General features: G+C 39.4%; 1 protein-coding gene across 4 annotated transcripts in view; it reads left to right on the top strand.

The window, feature by feature from the left end:
• SMARCC1 (SWI/SNF related BAF chromatin remodeling complex subunit C1) overlaps positions 1–18,741 on the top strand; it is a 142,234-nt gene that overhangs the window by 16,717 nt on the left and 106,776 nt on the right. For all 4 annotated transcript variants that reach the window (XM_075923022.1, XM_075923025.1, XM_075923023.1 and 1 more), the window contains 7 exons: positions 1,234–1,315; positions 3,184–3,276; positions 5,831–5,900; positions 10,794–10,863; positions 12,205–12,280; positions 16,510–16,635; positions 17,401–17,519. In XM_075923022.1, coding sequence (XP_075779137.1) covers positions 1,234–1,315; positions 3,184–3,276; positions 5,831–5,900; positions 10,794–10,863; positions 12,205–12,280; positions 16,510–16,635; positions 17,401–17,519 — 636 coding nt within the window. The remainder of the gene's footprint in view (positions 1–1,233; positions 1,316–3,183; positions 3,277–5,830; positions 5,901–10,793; positions 10,864–12,204; positions 12,281–16,509; positions 16,636–17,400; positions 17,520–18,741) is intronic.

Below are 18,741 nucleotides of genomic sequence, written 5' to 3'. Positions count from 1 at the left end.
ACTAACAACCACTTAATCCCATTTATTGTGTGTAGAACTAGGCATGGACAGAAAGTCGTGCACTCCAGCTAAGAACCTGAATTGAATTATTTATCAGCAGCTTTCTTTCTAATCCTTCTGGGTGCAAAAGTGAAACTCAGAACCACATTGCTGGCATTTAACAAATTAATAATGCAGGCTGAATTGTTGGAGATCAGAAACTCTTAGATCCTGTCAAATTGCATCTTGCATCTAGCATCTAAGTATATATCCTAAAATTTAAAATTTTTTTACAGATATCACCCACATTCTTAGTACTGAAGTGGGAAAGTAAGTCGTAATTTGAATGAACCCATCTCATAACTTTAGAAGGAAATCACATCAATTTGTCTCTACATCATTAAATTAATAACTTGGGTTATTGTCGCGATTTCCCACTTAATAACAGGCCAAGGGTCAGATTCCAGTATCAGGATGGATATAAAGTATTGTTTCAATTACATCTACAATATATACAGTATTCCATGCATGCAATAGTCTTTTTCTGATGTGCCTAGTTCAAAAAAGCACAGTGGTGGATTTTTTAAGATGCGCTGCATGCTTTTGAGGTTAGAATGTAGGCCTACAACTAATTGCTCAACATAACCAATTGTCTAGTCACAGTGAATGCAACAGAAATATAAATAGAAAGCAGTATTTAGAGACATGAAAATTGATTTGCTTGTGCTCTCAATGCTGCTGTCTCTTTCTAGCTGCTGATGCCATTGTGAGCTGTGTCTCAATAAAAGTAAATGATGTTGTCAGCTGCTTTTAATTAATCGCTGTTGTCTGATCACTCTAGAGAATGTAGAAATGTAGTTAATTGGCTACCTGTCTTGCTCTAAGGTTTGTTGCTAGTCATGTTGGGTAATAGAACTTCAGCCTTGAATTCCGTTGTGCTACTAAGAGTTTACAAATCAACTGCATTTTGTTGATTGGAATTGATTGTTTCTTTTTTATGGGGACTCTTAAGTAGGGCAAGAGTAATGGTTGAACTGTTTCTATTATGCTCTAAAACTCTTAATAATTTATGTTAATGCATGCAACTACTGTAAGAATCTGTTCTCTGTAAGTATTAAGATCGGCCAGAATGTGCATAATTTTAAATACCACGTTTTGGTGAAAAGCAAATATCAAAAAGTCTAAATATGCTTTGCTGTTGAAAATAGGCAAGTTAAAGTTTTTAATCTGTTCAATCATTTTCTTTATTTACAGGAGACGGTTTGATTTGCAGAATCCATCCCGAATGGATCGAAATGTGGAGATGTTCATGAACATTGAAAAAACACTAGTTCAGGCAAGTCATTTTATAACCATACATATTTTCTGTTTTGTGTCACAATGTATTTTCCATTTTCTTTGAGGAAATGGACTTTTAGCTCTTAGGTCCCTCAAGTGTGACCTTCATAACAATTCCAAACTTTGTACTTTTCTTGAATTTCTGTTTGAATGTAGCTTTTCTTTTCAATCTCATCTTCTCAGAGAATTTCTGAAACTAGTTAGTGCAGATGAGTTGGGGAAATACTTAGTACAGAGAAACCTGATAGGGTAGGAAAATAATTTTGAGCTTTAAAATTGTTAGATAACTAGTTTTTAACTTTAAAATACAGTTGTGCGCCTGTATAATCCAGTATCTTTAATAGGTTAAAACAATGTGCTTAGAATTTAGGAAATAAAGTTTTAAAAAATTGTAAAATCGAACTATTCTTGAAAATGCCTGGCCATTTTATCTTAAAGCAAAAAGTGATTTACTGCTCTTGAGAGGTTCTGGGTTATCAGGGCAAGTGTTGAAGTACATTACGAACAGCCGCATTAGAAACTTTAACTTCCCATCAACGTGCCTCAGTCCGGACTTGGAGGGCCCATCTCTACAAGTGAGCAGATCAGTTTTGTTTATCCAAGTCCACCCTTGCCTCCTCTGAGACTGCCAGCAAGGGTGAAAGTTCGTGTTTTGTTTCTGATGAAGATACCTCTCCATTAGTAAACAGACTGAAACACGAGCTCATTTTGTCTGAGCCACGGAACAGCTACCATACGGGTAGCAGCTCATTCCTATTCGGAGTCAAAGTTGAATCCTTGACTTAAAAGTGGAAAAGCTCTGCATGCCAGTACAATGATTTTTCTCACTTTCCCTCCAGAGCAGGTCAGTTACAAAATAAGTTCATTACTACATCAGGGATTGTTTTCTGTGGTAATCTAGACCTAGGCGAGTATTTGTGCTTGTTTTACTTTCAAAATGTACTTTTCAGGCAACTTAGTAAAATCTCCCAAAAACCTAAAAAGTGTCACAGGGTCACCCTCTCCCCCCAACCCCATGTCTGCCTTCCATTTAGCACAGTGGTTTTGAAACAGCAGTATCAGAAATTGATGGGAGCCACTGGCCCACCCAGGCCCCTTGCTGTCCACGCTGTGGGAGTTGGGGGACTGACTGGCTTCCCAGCAGTACTCCCTGAGCCAGGTTGCCTCTGGACACTTGGGTGGTCTGTAGGCAGAGTGGTGGTACAGTTCTGAACTGCGCCTCCACTGCACTCTTACTACTTCCTTAGTGGAGCCTGGCCCTGGCTGATGACGCCTTCTGAAGCGGTTGCCTACCCGTGGAGCCCAGCTGCCATGAGATGTTCCCTGAGGTACTTACTCACTGCTGCCTTAGTTCTACTGGAGCATATCATGGCAGCGAGGCTCTGCAGACAGGAACAAGCTCCAGGGGGGCACTGGCTTGTGCCAGGCCTCGTCAGGGGGAGAGGCAAGAGTGCATTGGGACATGACTCAGAGCTGTGTTGCCCACCCTGCCTGGGGAGTACCCAACTATGCAGAGGTAGCCTAGGTCAGGGAACATGGCAAGGAGGCCTGCTAGTCAGCCAGCTAGTCACAGCTTCTACCAGTTTCTGGCAGGAGGGGTGTGTGCCCACAGTTTGAAAACATCTGTACTAAATGGCAGAGGTGGAGAACATATAACCCCACATCCTTCTGCCCTCCCCCACACATCACCTTTAAGGGGTACATATATTGCTTGCTCACCATAGGCACAAAAATGCCTAATTGACTCTGCACAGAACCCTTTGCATTAATGTTTGCCAAGCAACAATGTTTAATTCAGTAATTCCTGACAGGTTCATGCATTTGATCCACTCATTTCTGATTTAAAGTTTGTCTTTTCTCCTCTAGAATAATTGTCTGAGCAGACCAACAATCTACCTCATTCCAGATATTGAACTGAAGTTGGCTAATAAACTAAAGGACATTGTTAAACGTCACCAGGTAACAGATACGGAATTTGTAGGAGCCTGGCATTTTTGCAGATTACGTTTTTGCAGCTATTTATAAAGGACAACTGTAGATGTATTACTTTAGAATTGGGCTTCTAAAAATTAAATAGTACAGAGGAACAATGGGCAACTGGTGGCCTGACTGCATCCGTTCTGTGAGATCATTTTATTTGGCCTATTAACAGGGGATTTATTCTTCTGTGACATTTATTTTTATTTCTCAACCTTTCTGCTGCGATAAACATCCTAAGAGTATGAAGTGTTTGTTTCAGTGTGGAAGTCCAATCACTAGGGGGACTGGTTGTACACTTCCTTGAATTGCATACATGCTGAAACATCAGGTCTATATCCACTGCACCAAAAGTGTAGTGGGAAGTGTTGCATTGACAAACCCATGGCTGATACTTTTGTCTGAAATTGTTTTACTTCATGACAGAATTATAAAGAGGAGTCTTTCATGAATGGAGGGAATGTGAATATCTATTACTGAAAAAGGACATAAGCCCCTGTACCTCATAGGTTTGTAAGTCATGGTAGGGACAAAAGAAAATATCTTGAACCATTTCTATAGCTTCAGTCACAAAGCCAACTATGACAAATGCTGATATCAGGGTGCCGTTGTTACTGATCTAAAAGGCAAAGTTTTCAGTGAGCAGTGTTGTTTCGTTAGAGCTCTGTGTCCTACATCTTGTTGTGTGTTAGCCATTGGCAGCTTGAGAACCAGAATGATGACAAAATAGTAAAACAATGTGCAATGCCAGTGGAAAAGTCATTTCCATTTGATGAGAAAAAGGTTAAAATATTTGAAACATTATCTTTCTCGGTATACGGTTTCGGCAAAGACTTTGAGGTGCATGAACACGTGGAAAGAAAAGTTAAACCAAAATTATGCTCAATTCTTAATTTCCTTTGACACTAGAGTACAGATGCAAATCAGCTACTGATATATGTTGAGACAATTGACAATAGTCTTAATATTCACACCAAATTTATGAAGTTAGTGAAGTTAGCCTCATTACACAGAATAAAAAAGGGTTCAGATATTTTTGGTGCCTTTCAGAAGGTTGCTGCTTATTTTCAAAAATTTGTTGGCTGCTTTTATGGACGGACCACTTACTGCTTGTAGATCAAAGGTTGGGTTTGCACTGGTGTTGCAGCACAGTGAAGAAAATTGCTGTTGCCTGGCACAGAGGGGCAGGGCTCTGAGGTGTTTCTGGGACAGGCTCTGTCCTTGCACCGTGTCAGGGTGTTTGCAGCTTCACTGCTGAATCTGTCCCCCGAGAGGATCTTCATAGTAATCTCCCGCATCTGTGCAGCTATGGATTCTCAAGTATGTTTCATGTTTATTTGACATACATTTGCAGAATTTTAATTTTGGGGTTCAGAATTTAATTTTTTGACACACTTTTTATTTGTTCACTTCTGGTCCTAATTAAAAATGTCTATTTCCAAAAGCTTTTAATCCTATTTGTTGGTCCTTCCTCCCTTTGTTGTCTTTCCTTTTTTCTGAAAGATTACTTGCCTCTCCTGTGTCCTTTTCTGTGATCTTATCAGTGGGGCAAAGAACTTTACCTCTTCAGCTTCTGCCACCTGAGCAGCCTTCTGGTGGTATCTCTCATATACTCTGTTCTCATCTCAAATGTGTGTCTTCTCCGATGCCTAGGTCGTCTAACTTTTTTCCCCTCTGCTGATGATCTGCTGGATATTCTAATTTATTCTTGATTCTTTTTTAAAAAAATCAGTAAACAGTTGAAAATGGACACTATCAGCTTGAAAATACACAATTTCACATAGGCATGGTTATATTTTACAATTACAAATAAAACCTCAGATTACACTGACAAACAAGTCAGAGAAAAATCAATCTTTTATAATTGACTAATACAACATTTAACAGACCTTTGAATGTTGTCAGTGTCATTGTTTTCTCCCTTGTAGTCTTTTCCTTTGTTAAACAGATCCTTTTAAAATTGAAGGGGGGGGAGAACAACCCTCTATTTTTAAAGGATCTTTTTTTAAAAGTTTGTTTTTAAAGTTCAGGACACATTATTTAAAGGAGGCTCCATCAGAAATTATAGTTTTTTTAGTCTGTTTTAAAAAAATCAAGTTGATAGTATCACTTTAAAAATTACAGTTTGGATCAGTGTGTTTATATTTACTCAGTTATAGGTGTCTTCTCATAGGAATGTACACAATAGACTTGCATAGATCAAGGTTTGAGAAAATGAAGTATGATGAAAGAAAAATCAGTGAAAGGAAAGAAAAGATTGAAGGTGAGAAGGCCCAAGGCGATACCAGAAAGAGATAGGATTGTGTGCCAGAAGCAATCCTTTTTAAAATATATAAAAGCATAGTTAGGGGAAAGAGGTAATCTCCAAAAGAATAGTGGCAGTAATTGAGTTGAATGCTTATATTCTGGATCTTACTATATTGTAACTAAAAATCACTCATTAGTGTTTATAAAATGGAAAGTTTTTTCTGTTTGTAGGAGGAAGTTATTTCCATTCTGCTATGGATTCTCAAGCATGTTTCACTTTTTTCCCTAGGGAACCGTCACTGATGAGAGGGCAAAAGCCACCCATCATATTTATCCTAATCCTACCTCACTGGATGATGGTAAATAATACAGAGTTGATCTCTATGAATCTTGTAACTAAAACACTTAACTGCTAAAGTTCTATACAAAGCCCCTAGGTAGGAAAATGCACTAATTTTAATACTGAGAGCTGTTCTAAAAGCAGTAACTGTCGAGATTTGATTGTAAATGGTTTGTAGTCCTAAATGTCCTGTGTCACAATCTGTGGGCGGGAGAAGGAGGGGGGGAAGGTGGTATTTTTTTATATAGAGCTGGGTCTATATTTTCTGGAAAGCATATGATATAGGCCTTGATTTGAAAGTCTGTCCTATTAACATTAGAGATTTAAAAGCTTAACTGATTAACCAGTAGCCTCACCCTTAATGGCTGAGGCTTACCAGGTCTGGTTAACCAAGCAGCCCTCTGGCTGGGGAGCTGCTCCAGCCCCACAGAGCCCGCTGGAGCTCCCTCTGTCTGTGGTGGGCCTGTCCAATCCCCAGCCTCAGATTACATGCTGGCTACCCAGGAGAGGGGCTGGTGAGGGCTGCCAGCCCCACTCCTGGGGAGCTGGCTGCAGGACCTGTGACGAAGCCTCCTCCCCAGGAGAGGGACTGGCAGCAGCCCCAGTCAATCACACTCCCAGGCAGGTAGCTTCACTGCATCACCAAAGCCGCCTCCTTCAGAGCAGGGCCCGTGCTTTGCTGCAGGCTCTGCAGCACATGTAGCCACTATGATTTTTAGCCGTTACACAGTTACATTTTTAAATGCATTTTTTACATCCCTAATTAACATTAAGCACTGGCAGCGTGCTCAGTGCTGTGCAAAACAGATTATTCTGTGCCTCTGAATTATAGTTAGAGGAGATGCAAAGGAAGATCAACACTCTAGGAGAGCCAAAGGAAGGAATTGCTACAGATTACAAAATGTTTGCAAATTGGTGGGATAGTCAAGGCTTGAGACAGAGCCTGAGTTGGGCCATCTCTCCCAGTGATCTCACCTTGTTGATTTGTATTTGCCCCGATCTCTGGGTGGTAGAGAGAATCCATACAAAGTTATTTATTTCAAGGGGATTATGGCTAAAATGGAACCACATTGAGACTTTGGTGACTACGTATAAAAATGACACTGAAAACTAATATGAGATAGGATTGAGAGAATATACAAATCATCAAAAAGGTTAAATGTTCTCCTCTTTCTTGATGGACCTTTTAAGAAATAGAAGTAAATCTGTGGTAGAGAACACAGGAGCCAAAATAAAACTTATGAGAATTAAAAACGACTTTGATATAGTTTCATAGGGATAGAAGTATGATTAGCATCCTTGCTTCCCTGCATGTGTATCTGAATTGCTTTAAGCCACAAGTGGCAGTGAAAATCAATGAAATGGGTGTGTTAGATAAATCAAGACTATAGTAGTTTTCAATGAGGCTATTGTGTGAAGTTGCATAGTTTATCTAGGAGCATTTTATTATGCGTGTATCATACATGTTAAGCTAAGAATACAAAAAGTTACTTTTTCAAATTTCATTCTCCAATTTTATTTTATTTTGGGGGAGAAGGGAAGACTGGATTTCCCTGAAGCAAAAGTGAGATACTATAAAGAAAGTTGAAATAGAGATGAGTTGCGTATTTGCAACTGATTTCCACTAGATGGGAGTGTTTTGTCTGTGTGTAGACTGGAGCATGTTATGTTTTATCTTTTGGTATCCTTTGTTGAATGTGTTTTGCACTCCCAGGGACATAATGCTAGTATATAGCTATCTCATTTATGTTCAGAAGTTCTCTCTCCCTCCCTCCCTCTCTCCCTCCCCCCCTCCTTAATAGGAATGAGTGCAGTTCTTAGATGGAGCTAGGTGGCTCTGTTTAAGTCTTGATTTGATTGAGCTTTAAAGATGGCTTTATTGCAGGTAGCCATGAACTCAAGAAATATTTTTTCGTAATTCAGACTCTCAATCTGAACTACATTTAAAAATCAGTTTGAGTAGTGTTCTCCAGTTATCTAAATGCTTCTTGCCTTTCTCCATTGCCATGGAGGAAAAATATAAATGCTTTAACACATCCTTTAGAAACAACTGGAATCATTCAGAAAAACCACTATTGATTCTGTGGTGCCAGATATATATCTAAGTGTAATAAGAACATAAGGACGGCTGGAGTGGGTCTGACCAAAGGTCCATCTAGCCCAGTGTCCTGTCTGCCGACAGTGGCCAATGCTACGTGCCCCAGAAGGAGTGAACAGAACAGGGAATCTTCAACCAATCCCTCTCCTGTCACCTATTCCCAGCCTCTGACAGAGGCTAGGGACACCATTCCTACCCATCCTGGCTAATAGCCATTGATGGACCTAATCTCCATGAATTTATCTAGTTCTTTCTTTAATCCTGTTAAAGTCCTGGTTTCCACAACATCCTCTGGCAAGGAGTTCCACAGGTTGACAGTACACTGTGTGAAGAAAAACTTCCTTTGGTTTGTTTTAAACCTGGTACCTATTAATTACATTTGGTCACCCCTAGTTCTTATGTTATGGGAACAAGTAAATGACTTTTCCTTATTCACTTTTTCCATACCAGTCATGATTTTAGAAACCGCTATCATATCCTGTCTTAATCTCCTCTTTTCTAAGATGAAAAGTCCTAATCTTTTTAATCTCCCTTCATATGGGACCCGTTCCAAACCCCTAATATTTTTGTTGCCCTTTTCTGAACCTTTTCCAATGCCAATATATCTTTTTGAGATGAGGCGACCACATCTGAATACAGTATTTAAGATGCGGGCGTACCATGGTTTCATATAGAGGCATGCTCTATATTCAATCATGCTCACATTCTTACTGCAAGATAAGCAAAAGCTTATGTTCATTGTCCCTGGTTTAGCAAGTATCCAAGTGTCATTACAGGTGGTTTACTAATAGTGTTCTACATGAAGGGAACAAAAATTGGATTCATGAGGCCAGTATTGTCTTGGAAGTTCTGCAGAGTCAGCATATGTTTTTCCTAAAAACTGTGCCTTAGGAATTACTTTGGGGATGTTCTATGGCTTTTACTATGCAGGAGGTCAGATTAGATTATCACTCTTGCTTTAGAATCTGAATTTTCCCTCATGTGAGGCTAGTATGTCTACTTCAAAGCCATCTTCCTGAAAGAGGAGCATTTTTTGTTGTTGTTGTTTCTGGTATACTATATCTGGTTTAATGCCTGTGATGGGTGAAAATCAAATCAGTGGAATGAGTGACTGGGTATTCAGAAGCTTCTGGGGGTAAAACAAATAAAAGGAAGTTCTTCTTCACACAGTGCATAGTCAATCTGTGGAACTCCTTGCCTGAGGAGGTTGTGAAGGCTAGAACTATAACAGGATTTAAAAGAGAACTAGATAAATTCATGGAGGTTTAAGTCCATAAATGGCTATTACCCAGTATGGGTAAGGAATGGTGTCCCTACCCTCTGTTTGTCAGAGGATGGAGATAGATAGCAGGAGAGAGATCTCTTGATCATTAACTGTTTGATTCACTCCCTGTGGGACACCTGGCATTGGCCACTGTTGGTAGACAGGATACTGGGCTGCATGGACCTTTGGTCTGACCCAGTATGTCCATTCTTATGTTCTTATGTAGCTGAGTTAGTCTGTACAGGATAAACTTAAAAAATAACAAATGGTCTGGTAGCACTTTATAGACTAACAAAACATGTAGATGGTATCCTGAGCTTTCATGGGCACAGCCCACTTCTTCAGATGACTGGAGTTTTGAGTTTCAGATGTGCAGAGCTCTGACAAGGACCCCGGGGGCCGGGTGTTTAGTGGGTAGGGTATAAATAGTTGCTAATTGACAAGAAAAAGTTTGGAAGGGAAAAGGTTGGGCTTCAAACCTTACAGTAGTTAGAACAGATATGTTTGTCATGGGGAACTAGCCTTCCTGTCTCTTTCTACCTTACTTTTGCCTCTTAAGCAGCTTCTTACTGAACCTTGTACTGCAGGAGCTGTTTCTGCTCCTTACCATGGTCTCAGCCTGGTATTTTAGGAGTTAGCAACTGTCAGCAAACGGGGAGAGAGGAACTGCTAGAACCAGGGAGCAGGCTGGGAAAGGTAGAACTTTTGAGGGCAAACTAGAGGAGGGGTTTTCAAACATGGTGGTGGGGGGGTTGCAATCTGTCAATGTCCACCCCAAACCCCACTATGCCTCTTCATTTATAATGGTGTTAAATACACAACAAAATGTTTTTAACTTACTCAGTGGCTTGCTATATGGAAGGACTCACCAGTGCAAAAGTTTGTGAACTATTGGGCTAGAATCTTAATCCAACTTTACCTCTCATCATCCAGAAATCCTCCCCCTCTTCTAGTACCTTAAGTGACCACTTCCAAGCCTTTACACATTAACCAGTCACCAGGGTAGTAAAACTCTGGCGATTAGCCAGTGACCCAGGGGTTTACATCTCTATTGTTGGCACTGCATGTGCCCACAGACTAACTCTTCAAGTGGGTTTATTCCTGTGGATGAATTGGCCTTAGGGACTATTTGTGGATCTATAGGGGCCTAAAAAGACTTTATTTTAAAAAGATCATTTAAACTGGAATGTGATGAAAAGGCTGCTCAGATGACCTAAGTTTTCAGCAGCTCTACTATTTACCTATCTCATTTTGCTGTGGATCTTGCATTCATAATAGCCCAATGCACATCCCCCCAAAAGGCCAATAGTAGAGGTTTTAGGACAGATGCACAGTCTAGACAGAAACTAATGATATCTTGCTGGTTACCCTAGCGCACTATCTCAATTAAGGAAATGCATCATTAAAAACAAAACAAAAAAGCCTGTAGCTTCCCTGCTGCATCTGACATTTATTGGAGGTGACTGAAATAAATTCTGCTCTGATTATGGCAGAGACAAACTGCTTGAGTTAGCTCACTATTTAAATCTGACTTTGTTTTCATATTGCAGATGAATGGTTGAGACCTGTAATGAAGAAGGATAAGCAAGTGTTGGTGCACTGGGGCTTTTATCCAGACAGGTGGGGAAGAAAACCTTCATCTCTCAATCCTGAAAAAGCTTATATTAAAAAAAGAGAGGGGTTAAATCATAGCAGTTTGAAATTGCAGATAATTTAATCCATCATCTCATACAAGTGAATTCTTCCTCTTGCTTTATTGGATGTATTTCTCCTGAGATCAAACTACCTTCTGTAGCTTCATAGCTGTGGTTGAGTTTAGTGAACTTGCATGTTGTTTTTCAAACAAAATGGTGACATCCCAGCTTTATCTGGTCTGCGGTTGTACTCTTCTTTTCTAGTCCTACAGAATAAAGGCACAAGGTCAAGCTTGTTGGTTTCACATCAAATAAAAGTTTAATATCTCCCTTCTTTTCGCCATTTTGCACACTATTTGATTGTTTTGGTTTTTTTTTAATGATTGCACACATTTTTTAATGATTGAACATAGGCTAGAGCACCCAGTGCACAGAGTATTGGTCTCATGCTAGTGACCTAGTAATTATTACAGTACCTAGAACTAGAAAGGCGAGATTTTGTTCACTCTGACAACATTTTAAAGTTATATTGGCATAGCTGTGTGTGTCAGAGTGTGAATAAAACACATCCCGACCAACAGAGCTATGCTGACGAACCTTCAGTGTAGGCCCAGCTATATTGACAGAAGATTGTTTTTGTTAATTAAGCTAATCTAGTTGAAGGAGGTGGCATTCCTACACCAACATAAAAACTTCTGTCAATATAGGCTGTGCATACTATAGAGGGTTACGCAGGCATAAGCTCTACAGCGGGGTGGAGAACCTTTTTTGGGTCAGGGGCCACTGATCCAGTGAAAAATCAGTCAGAGGCCACACATGAGAAGCAATATTTTAAACAGGATTTTACATCCCTAGTTGGTTGTATTGTTATAAGCAACCATTTTTTGGGATGGCATATAATTTGATGAAACAGGAAATAATGGTCAGATGGATTCTATAGAACTAGAGGCTTTTGGGAAAGATTGGATTGCTGCCCTTTATTTTCAGGGCCTAATGAATCTTAATTAAAATAGATAAGGTTATGGAACATGGAGGCAACTTAATAAATTAATGGTGCAGAGAAATAAGAATTCACTCTTGAATTCCCTTAAACCCCCTCAAAACCTGAAATTATCAGAAAACATATGGTTTTACTGTTGTGAGCTTTTCATAAATGTCTAACTCAGAAATGTAAATTTTTGTATTGTTCTTTTGATAGAAAATAACTGGATACCATTCTGTCCCACTGGTATGATTTGAAAATGCTTTGATGGCAGTCTTGCCAGTGATTTTTGGAAGGAACAACAAAGAGAACTAATTCATTTTTTCTCATCTGATTTCCTTTTAGCTATGATACTTGGGTTCATGCTAGTGATATTGATGCTGAAATTGAAGATGCTCCCATTCCAGAGAAACCATGGAAGGTGAGCACTTTTAAAATTGTTCTGGAGTGTTATTTAAGTGTGTTGCATCCTCAGGTGCTGTTATGGAGGTTTTTTTGGAAGGATGATGCATGTGCATTAACAGTTTCCCCCCACTCACACGGAAAAAGTCAGTCCATATTTTAATATCACACTTAACGTAAAAGGACCCTCACATCTCTTCAGTATTGAGATAACCCGAATGTTGCTTCTCCTGACTATAGAGAGTAGGAAAGAGGAAGTGACATATCCCCGTTATGTCAGTGATAATCTCCTTCCTGCAACTAAATGTATAGATGTTGCATGACCGAATTCAGAAGAACAGGCTTGCTCAGAACAGGTCTGGCAGGTCTTACGAGATAATAGAAAGCTGTATACAGGGCTGTCTACCTACCACGTAGAAATGCTTCTTGGTATGGGCATATCAAGTAGGGATGTAAAAATAATAGTAATAAAAAAAAAAACCCTAACCATGTAACCAGTTTAATTTCAATTGGTTATACACTCCGGCAGCTGCCGGAGCCACAAGCTCCGGGCAACTCCTGGGAGTTTAACCAGTAAGGTTAACAAATAAGCTAATGCTTATCAGTTAACCATTTAATTGATTAAACCCTGACATCACTGATCTCAATAAATTCCCCTGCTGTCCCACTGGTATGTCCTTTGTTCAATCTGTCTTGGACTCCTTGCTCCACATAAAGCAGCAAGGCCTGGCCTTCACATCTATGAGGATGCAATTAGCAGCCATCTTAGCCTTCCACCTTCTAGTGAGTGGCAGATAAGTGTACTTCCAAGATGATATTACGGTTTCTGAAAGGGCTGGAGAGGCTCTAACCTGAGGTCCGTAAGCCACTCTCTTCATGGGACTTAAACCTATTTCTTATGAGTCCCCTCCTTCAAGCCACTACCCTCTGCTATTTCCATCTTGGAATGTCATCTTCTTGGTAGCAATTACCTCAGCCAGAAAGGTCTCTGAAACCAAGACCCTTGTATCAGAATCCACTACCTGCACCCCACCTGGCTTTCCTGCCAAAGGTGGTGTCTCAATTCGTTAAGAACCAGGTCATTTTCCTACAGGGCTACAACCTGACTTTCAGTACATACCTTTGCATCTTGCTATGCTGTTGCCCAACGGGCCCAGAACAATGCCAATTTCAGGAGAGCAGAAAGTGACAGTCCTGTTGCTGTCAGAAAGTCTGTGAACTCCGAGCCTGCCTCTTGGCGTACTGCGTCTGAGTCACTTACATCGAATGAACACCTTGAAGGAAAAAACAGTTCCTAACCTTTCTGTTACAGTTGTGTTGCTCATGTCCGTTCTATGACCCTCTCTCCTATCTCTGTGTCAGGGTTACCAGCAAGAAGGAACTGAGAAGATGCATAGCCAGTGGTGACCCTTATAGCAGCACATATGCTTGTGGCTCCAGAGAGCATTAGAGCCAGGCCAATGGATACCACTAATGGAAAAACCTTTGGCAGCAGTGCATGTTGCATGCATGCACCTAATGTAGAATGAACACGAGCAATACATCTCAAACAACAGTTACGGATATAATTAGCAATGCTTTTTGTAAAGTGGTTTGACATTCTTTAATGAAAGCAGAAAGTACCATAATAACTGAATTTGTATACAGTATTATGAAGTACGACTTTTGCTGTTGTAAGAACTGCTCTAGTACCCCCCATAGCAGTGGTCAAAGTATTGGAAATTAAAATTCAGATTTCTTTTTCCATTGAGAAGTTTAACAATTTGCAGGTAGCTCCTTCCCTTTTAAAGATGCTGAAGAAAATGTGGTCTTTCACTTTACTGAAATCAATTCTTACTGTTTTGGGAATGATCAGTTAAGAGCTTCCCTACATTTGCCCAATTGCTTTATTCATACTAATGATTTAAGCCCTTGAGTCTGGTTGCAGTTTGGCTCAGTCCTGAAATGGATGCCAATGTCTGCAAGCTCTGTTGAGCACATTGCATAGTTCATGTCCCTTGGATTGATTTCAGTTTGCCCAGTGCATGAATATAACATTGGAGGTGTAGCACCTTAGAACATTTGCATGAAAAGCAGCTATGGATTGTTACAGTGATGTTTGCACAGTTACTAACATCTTTTGTTAAAAGATTTATGATTTACTGTAACTCTTACCATTGCTGCTGTTATGAAAACTAAGTCAATGCTTCCTGGTCTGTTGAACTTGTAAGGGCTCAAAAGAACAATAGCAGGCTTTGATTTAGGTCATTTACATGATTAGAGGTCTGTCAGTCTGGCACAGTGATTTCTCTCTGATTTAATTCATTGAAAGAAAACAAGATGAGGAGACAATTAGAATAAACCAGTAATAAAGATTACAATTATTATTTTGCATTTATACATAGAGAACATTTCATGCTGTTGTGTTCTGTTACTAATTTGTTTAGAGGTGATGCAAGAGAAGGTCTGTGGTCAGATCAAGTGAAGACAATTTTCGTTGGATGATTGGAGAGTGGTGGGGTTGATTTTATAAATAACTCTTTTTATAACTTGTTTTAAATATTAAAGTCAAGCTTAAGCCCACTTTTATTACTCACATATTTAAATTAGAAACCCATTCAAAGAAGTTATCCAAATAAATAAGTATCTGGTCCAGGCTTTCTAGATAGTCTTCCATAGCTAGTTGAAAACTCTTTTTCACTTCTTCTGCTTCCTCCTCTCCTTTTTACACCTTTGCATGGTGCAGACTATTTATTGGTTATCTTACAAATTTCTGGGAGTTAGGTGGAACCAGTGCTGCTTTGAAGCATGATGAAGGCAGGGGTGATGTGGTCTGACTGTTTCTTAAAACATAAAGCCATTTGCATTTCATGAAAAGCCTTAGTTGACAAAAATAGTTGCCCTCTGGACCACTTCAACTGAAGTGAAGAGTTTCATTGTTTTTCCCACTACCCCTGCTTTGTATATAGAGGTCAAAGGGTCAAACAGTGAGTAGAGAAGGGTGCATTACTGAAACTGACTGTCAAAAGTTGGCATTGTCCCAAAATGTTGACTTTACATGTATTTGGTAAAATTTCTCTTTTTAATTAGCTTTTTAAGAAACATGCATCACTGTCCATAACAATCATTTATTGCATAGTCTCCTGTAAGTACATATCGGTCTTTAAAACGGCACGGGAAAAGCCTAATAATGGTTGGTAATGTATCTTGCAGAATCTTGCTAGGCTTTTAGTGCTGTTGAGTTGGTAGGGGTTTCCTTCCAAATATCTGCTCTATAAATGTCAATATAATCAGTATCTTGAAACATACTATAGTTCATGTATATGTATTACTTTAGTACAGGTTAAGAAAGAGGCTAACTTTAGCCTGAGAGACAAAAGTTCTGTCTTCATTCCCAGAAAAGGCATGGCATCAGTGCAAGCTTCCCTTACTTTACAAATGAGGGGGAAGTTCAATCCTTGAGCTTTCTATTGAGACTTCCAACAAAGATTCCCGTTGAGCATTTTTCTGTCATTGGGACAACTATCCCCTGGGAACTGGATTGTGATCACGAAGATGTTCCCTCTTATAACTTAAAGGTTTTTGTACAGAATGTAGTTTAAATATATTTAATCTCAAAATGACACGTTCATACAGAATTGTCCCAACAAGAGCTTTCACCTACCAGCACAAATGACCCCGGCATGTCTTCACTAAATGGAATATCAACGCTGCTGCGATTGATTTTCCAGAGTTTGAGTTAGTAAGACTAGTTAAGACTCACTAAATTGAACTCAGAGGGTGCCTCCATCAGTGTCTGGGGCTCTTGCTCCTGTGAGGAGTAAAGGAAGCTGATGGGAACATTTGCTCCCATTAGCCTCAGGCTGTGAGGATTGTAGGGGAAACTTGAAACATGATACGTGGACTCCAGCTACGTAATTAACATAGCTGGAGTTGTGTATCTTGATTCGATATTCCCTTTTTAGTGTAGACCTGACCTTAGAATAACTAAGGAGCAGAAATAAGGGGTAGGCCAATAAACTTACTTGGCATAATTACCTTGTTGCATTACCTTACGCAGTTAACTGAATCTTAAATTTGGTACATAGGAAACCAGTAAATTCTTTCCAAAACCTCCAACTGTGATAACCAAATTATAGTACTCCCCTTTCTTAGAATCTTACTGGATTGTTCATGGAGGCTTGTGTTCAAGTGTAAAGCTAGTGTAGAAATATTGGCATGAGTGAGACTTTACTTATTGACATCAGTATTTGTTGGATTTGCTGTTAGGTTCATGCCAGATGGATTCTGGACACAGATATATTCAACGAATGGATGAATGAAGAGGATTATGAGGTGGATGAGAACAAGAAGCCAGTGAGTTTTCGCCAGCGAATCTCTATGAAGAATGAAGAGGTATGGTGTTTCTCTGTTGGTGGGTGACTTGATTTAGCAGCATTAGTTATGATCGTTACTGCCATGTATGTCAGACTTTTTGGGAATCAAAGCTACTAAATTAGGTGCTAATTTCTCAAGAGTTAATGATAAAAAGATCACATATAAATGCAATTATACCACACCCTTCTGGAAAATGGATACACTTGGTATTTCCCTTTGACACAACAAAGTATATCTTTTTTTCTCCAAAAATAAGTATGGGGCCTATTTTACTTTTTCTCCTGCAGTCTTAAATTGGGTTTAAATTAATATGAAAGTTAAGATCTTAAATTGCTTCTTATTTCTTTTGCCTGAAGTACATGTTGAGACCACTAACCCTCCCCACCATGTCAGTGTAACTAGGGAAAACACTGAAAAATACTAGCTATTCTTAACAGTTATTCAGAGTTCAAGATTAAATGCAAATGTTCCTCATTGTGAGTGGGCAGAGTGCTTCAGACAAGTCTGAGGTTTGCTTTTAGACTCTCCTGTGTTTTAAAAGCCCATTTCTGTGGCACACAGCCATGCCAGCAGTTAAAGGTTAGGTGTAAAAATGGTACAGGTCACTTTTCACATTGTGATGTGGGTATTCTGGAGCTGAACTTGGTTGCTTGTGAAGTGCTGTTGGAAAGTGTTTTACTTTTGGCATGCAGGTGCAGGGCATATTAGGAAAGGTCTTCAATTTTCTTAGTTTTAAAGAGCTGTGGTAATTGCTACTGACTGACAACTTCACTTTTCTAACAGCCTGTTCGTAGCCCTGAGAGAAGAGACAGGAAAGCAGCAGCAAGTACCAGGAAAAGAAAGCATTCACCTTCTCCTCCTCCTACTCCAGTAGAATCGAGGAAAAAGACTGGAAAGAAAGGGTGAGTATCAGGATCAGACAACTGGAAATGAACATTGCCCAGGCTGAAACAAAAGCAGAGAGGGCTTTTGAAAACAGTCGGATTCCTCCATTTGCTCCCCATATCAGACTGTTGTTAATGTAACCATGTGTTTACAATTGGATTGTATGAATTTTTAACATTGTACGTTTAATTTCTTTGATCATGTAAAGGGAATGTGTTGCAGGCATATGGATGAAAGTCTGGTGCAATAATTTATTCTAAACCATTAGAACTCCACCGTTGAGAGGCAGAGATCATTAAGTTAGATTTAGGATTTGTCCATACTAGAAAAGTATTCCTGATGCAATTAGATTAATCTAGGAATGCAGGAGTAAATCCCTCTTGTAGATAGATACATGTATAAAATTTTAAGCTTGGTTACATCATTTTAGTTTATGCTTGTAAATTACTGATTTAAATTGAACCAATTTAAGTTATTTAATGTTTAAAATTTTTTAGACATTTACAATGAGGAGTAGGGATGTTAAAATGTGTTTATTTTGATAATTTTCAGTGAGTACACGTTTACATACAAGGGGGAAGGGAGGTGGCTCCATGGGAGCTGGCATGCGCAGGGCGCCAGTTTTTAAAACTGACTCCCCATGAGCACCAGCTCCCCCCTCTCTCCAGCCCGCTTTGATACAGAGTCAGCAGGGGGATATGGAGGGCCTGTGTGTAACTGTGACAGTTAACCGTTTATACAGTTACACTATGACATCCCTAATGAGGACTTTGCACCTGGATGACTAGAGAGAATTTTTAATTCTGGTAGCTACTTTGGTACGACCTTCCTAATGCAGACCATTCCTTACTGATTATTAGTGATCTGGAAATTATTTTTATTGGGATTTTCTCTTCAATGTTGCTTTTACATATTAAAAAAAAGGACCAAAAGGGGTTTTAGAAGGTAAAGGTTTTGATTTGTGTGGATTTTGTTTTCATTTTTCTGTTAATTACATTGGATGCATTAGATCAGGTCTCGTTTAAACTAAAACTCTGAATAATGAGCTAGTGAAATGGTAAGAAGCAAGAGATTTAAACTTGGGCAATTAAGAGGAGAAGGGATTTTTTTTGGCTACTCCTATTTAACTTGAATGATTAATGAACATTTAACACACATCCACACTGACTGTGGTATAAGAGCTCACATTCCTCTGACAAAATCAGAAGAATTGAGACATATTCCAAGTCCAATTTTTTA

The sequence above is a fragment of the Pelodiscus sinensis genome, chromosome 2, assembly GCF_049634645.1.
Source record: "Pelodiscus sinensis isolate JC-2024 chromosome 2, ASM4963464v1, whole genome shotgun sequence".
In the NCBI taxonomy this organism is placed as follows: Eukaryota; Metazoa; Chordata; order Testudines; family Trionychidae; genus Pelodiscus; species Pelodiscus sinensis.
This window is presented reverse-complemented; position numbering and strand designations above follow the sequence as displayed.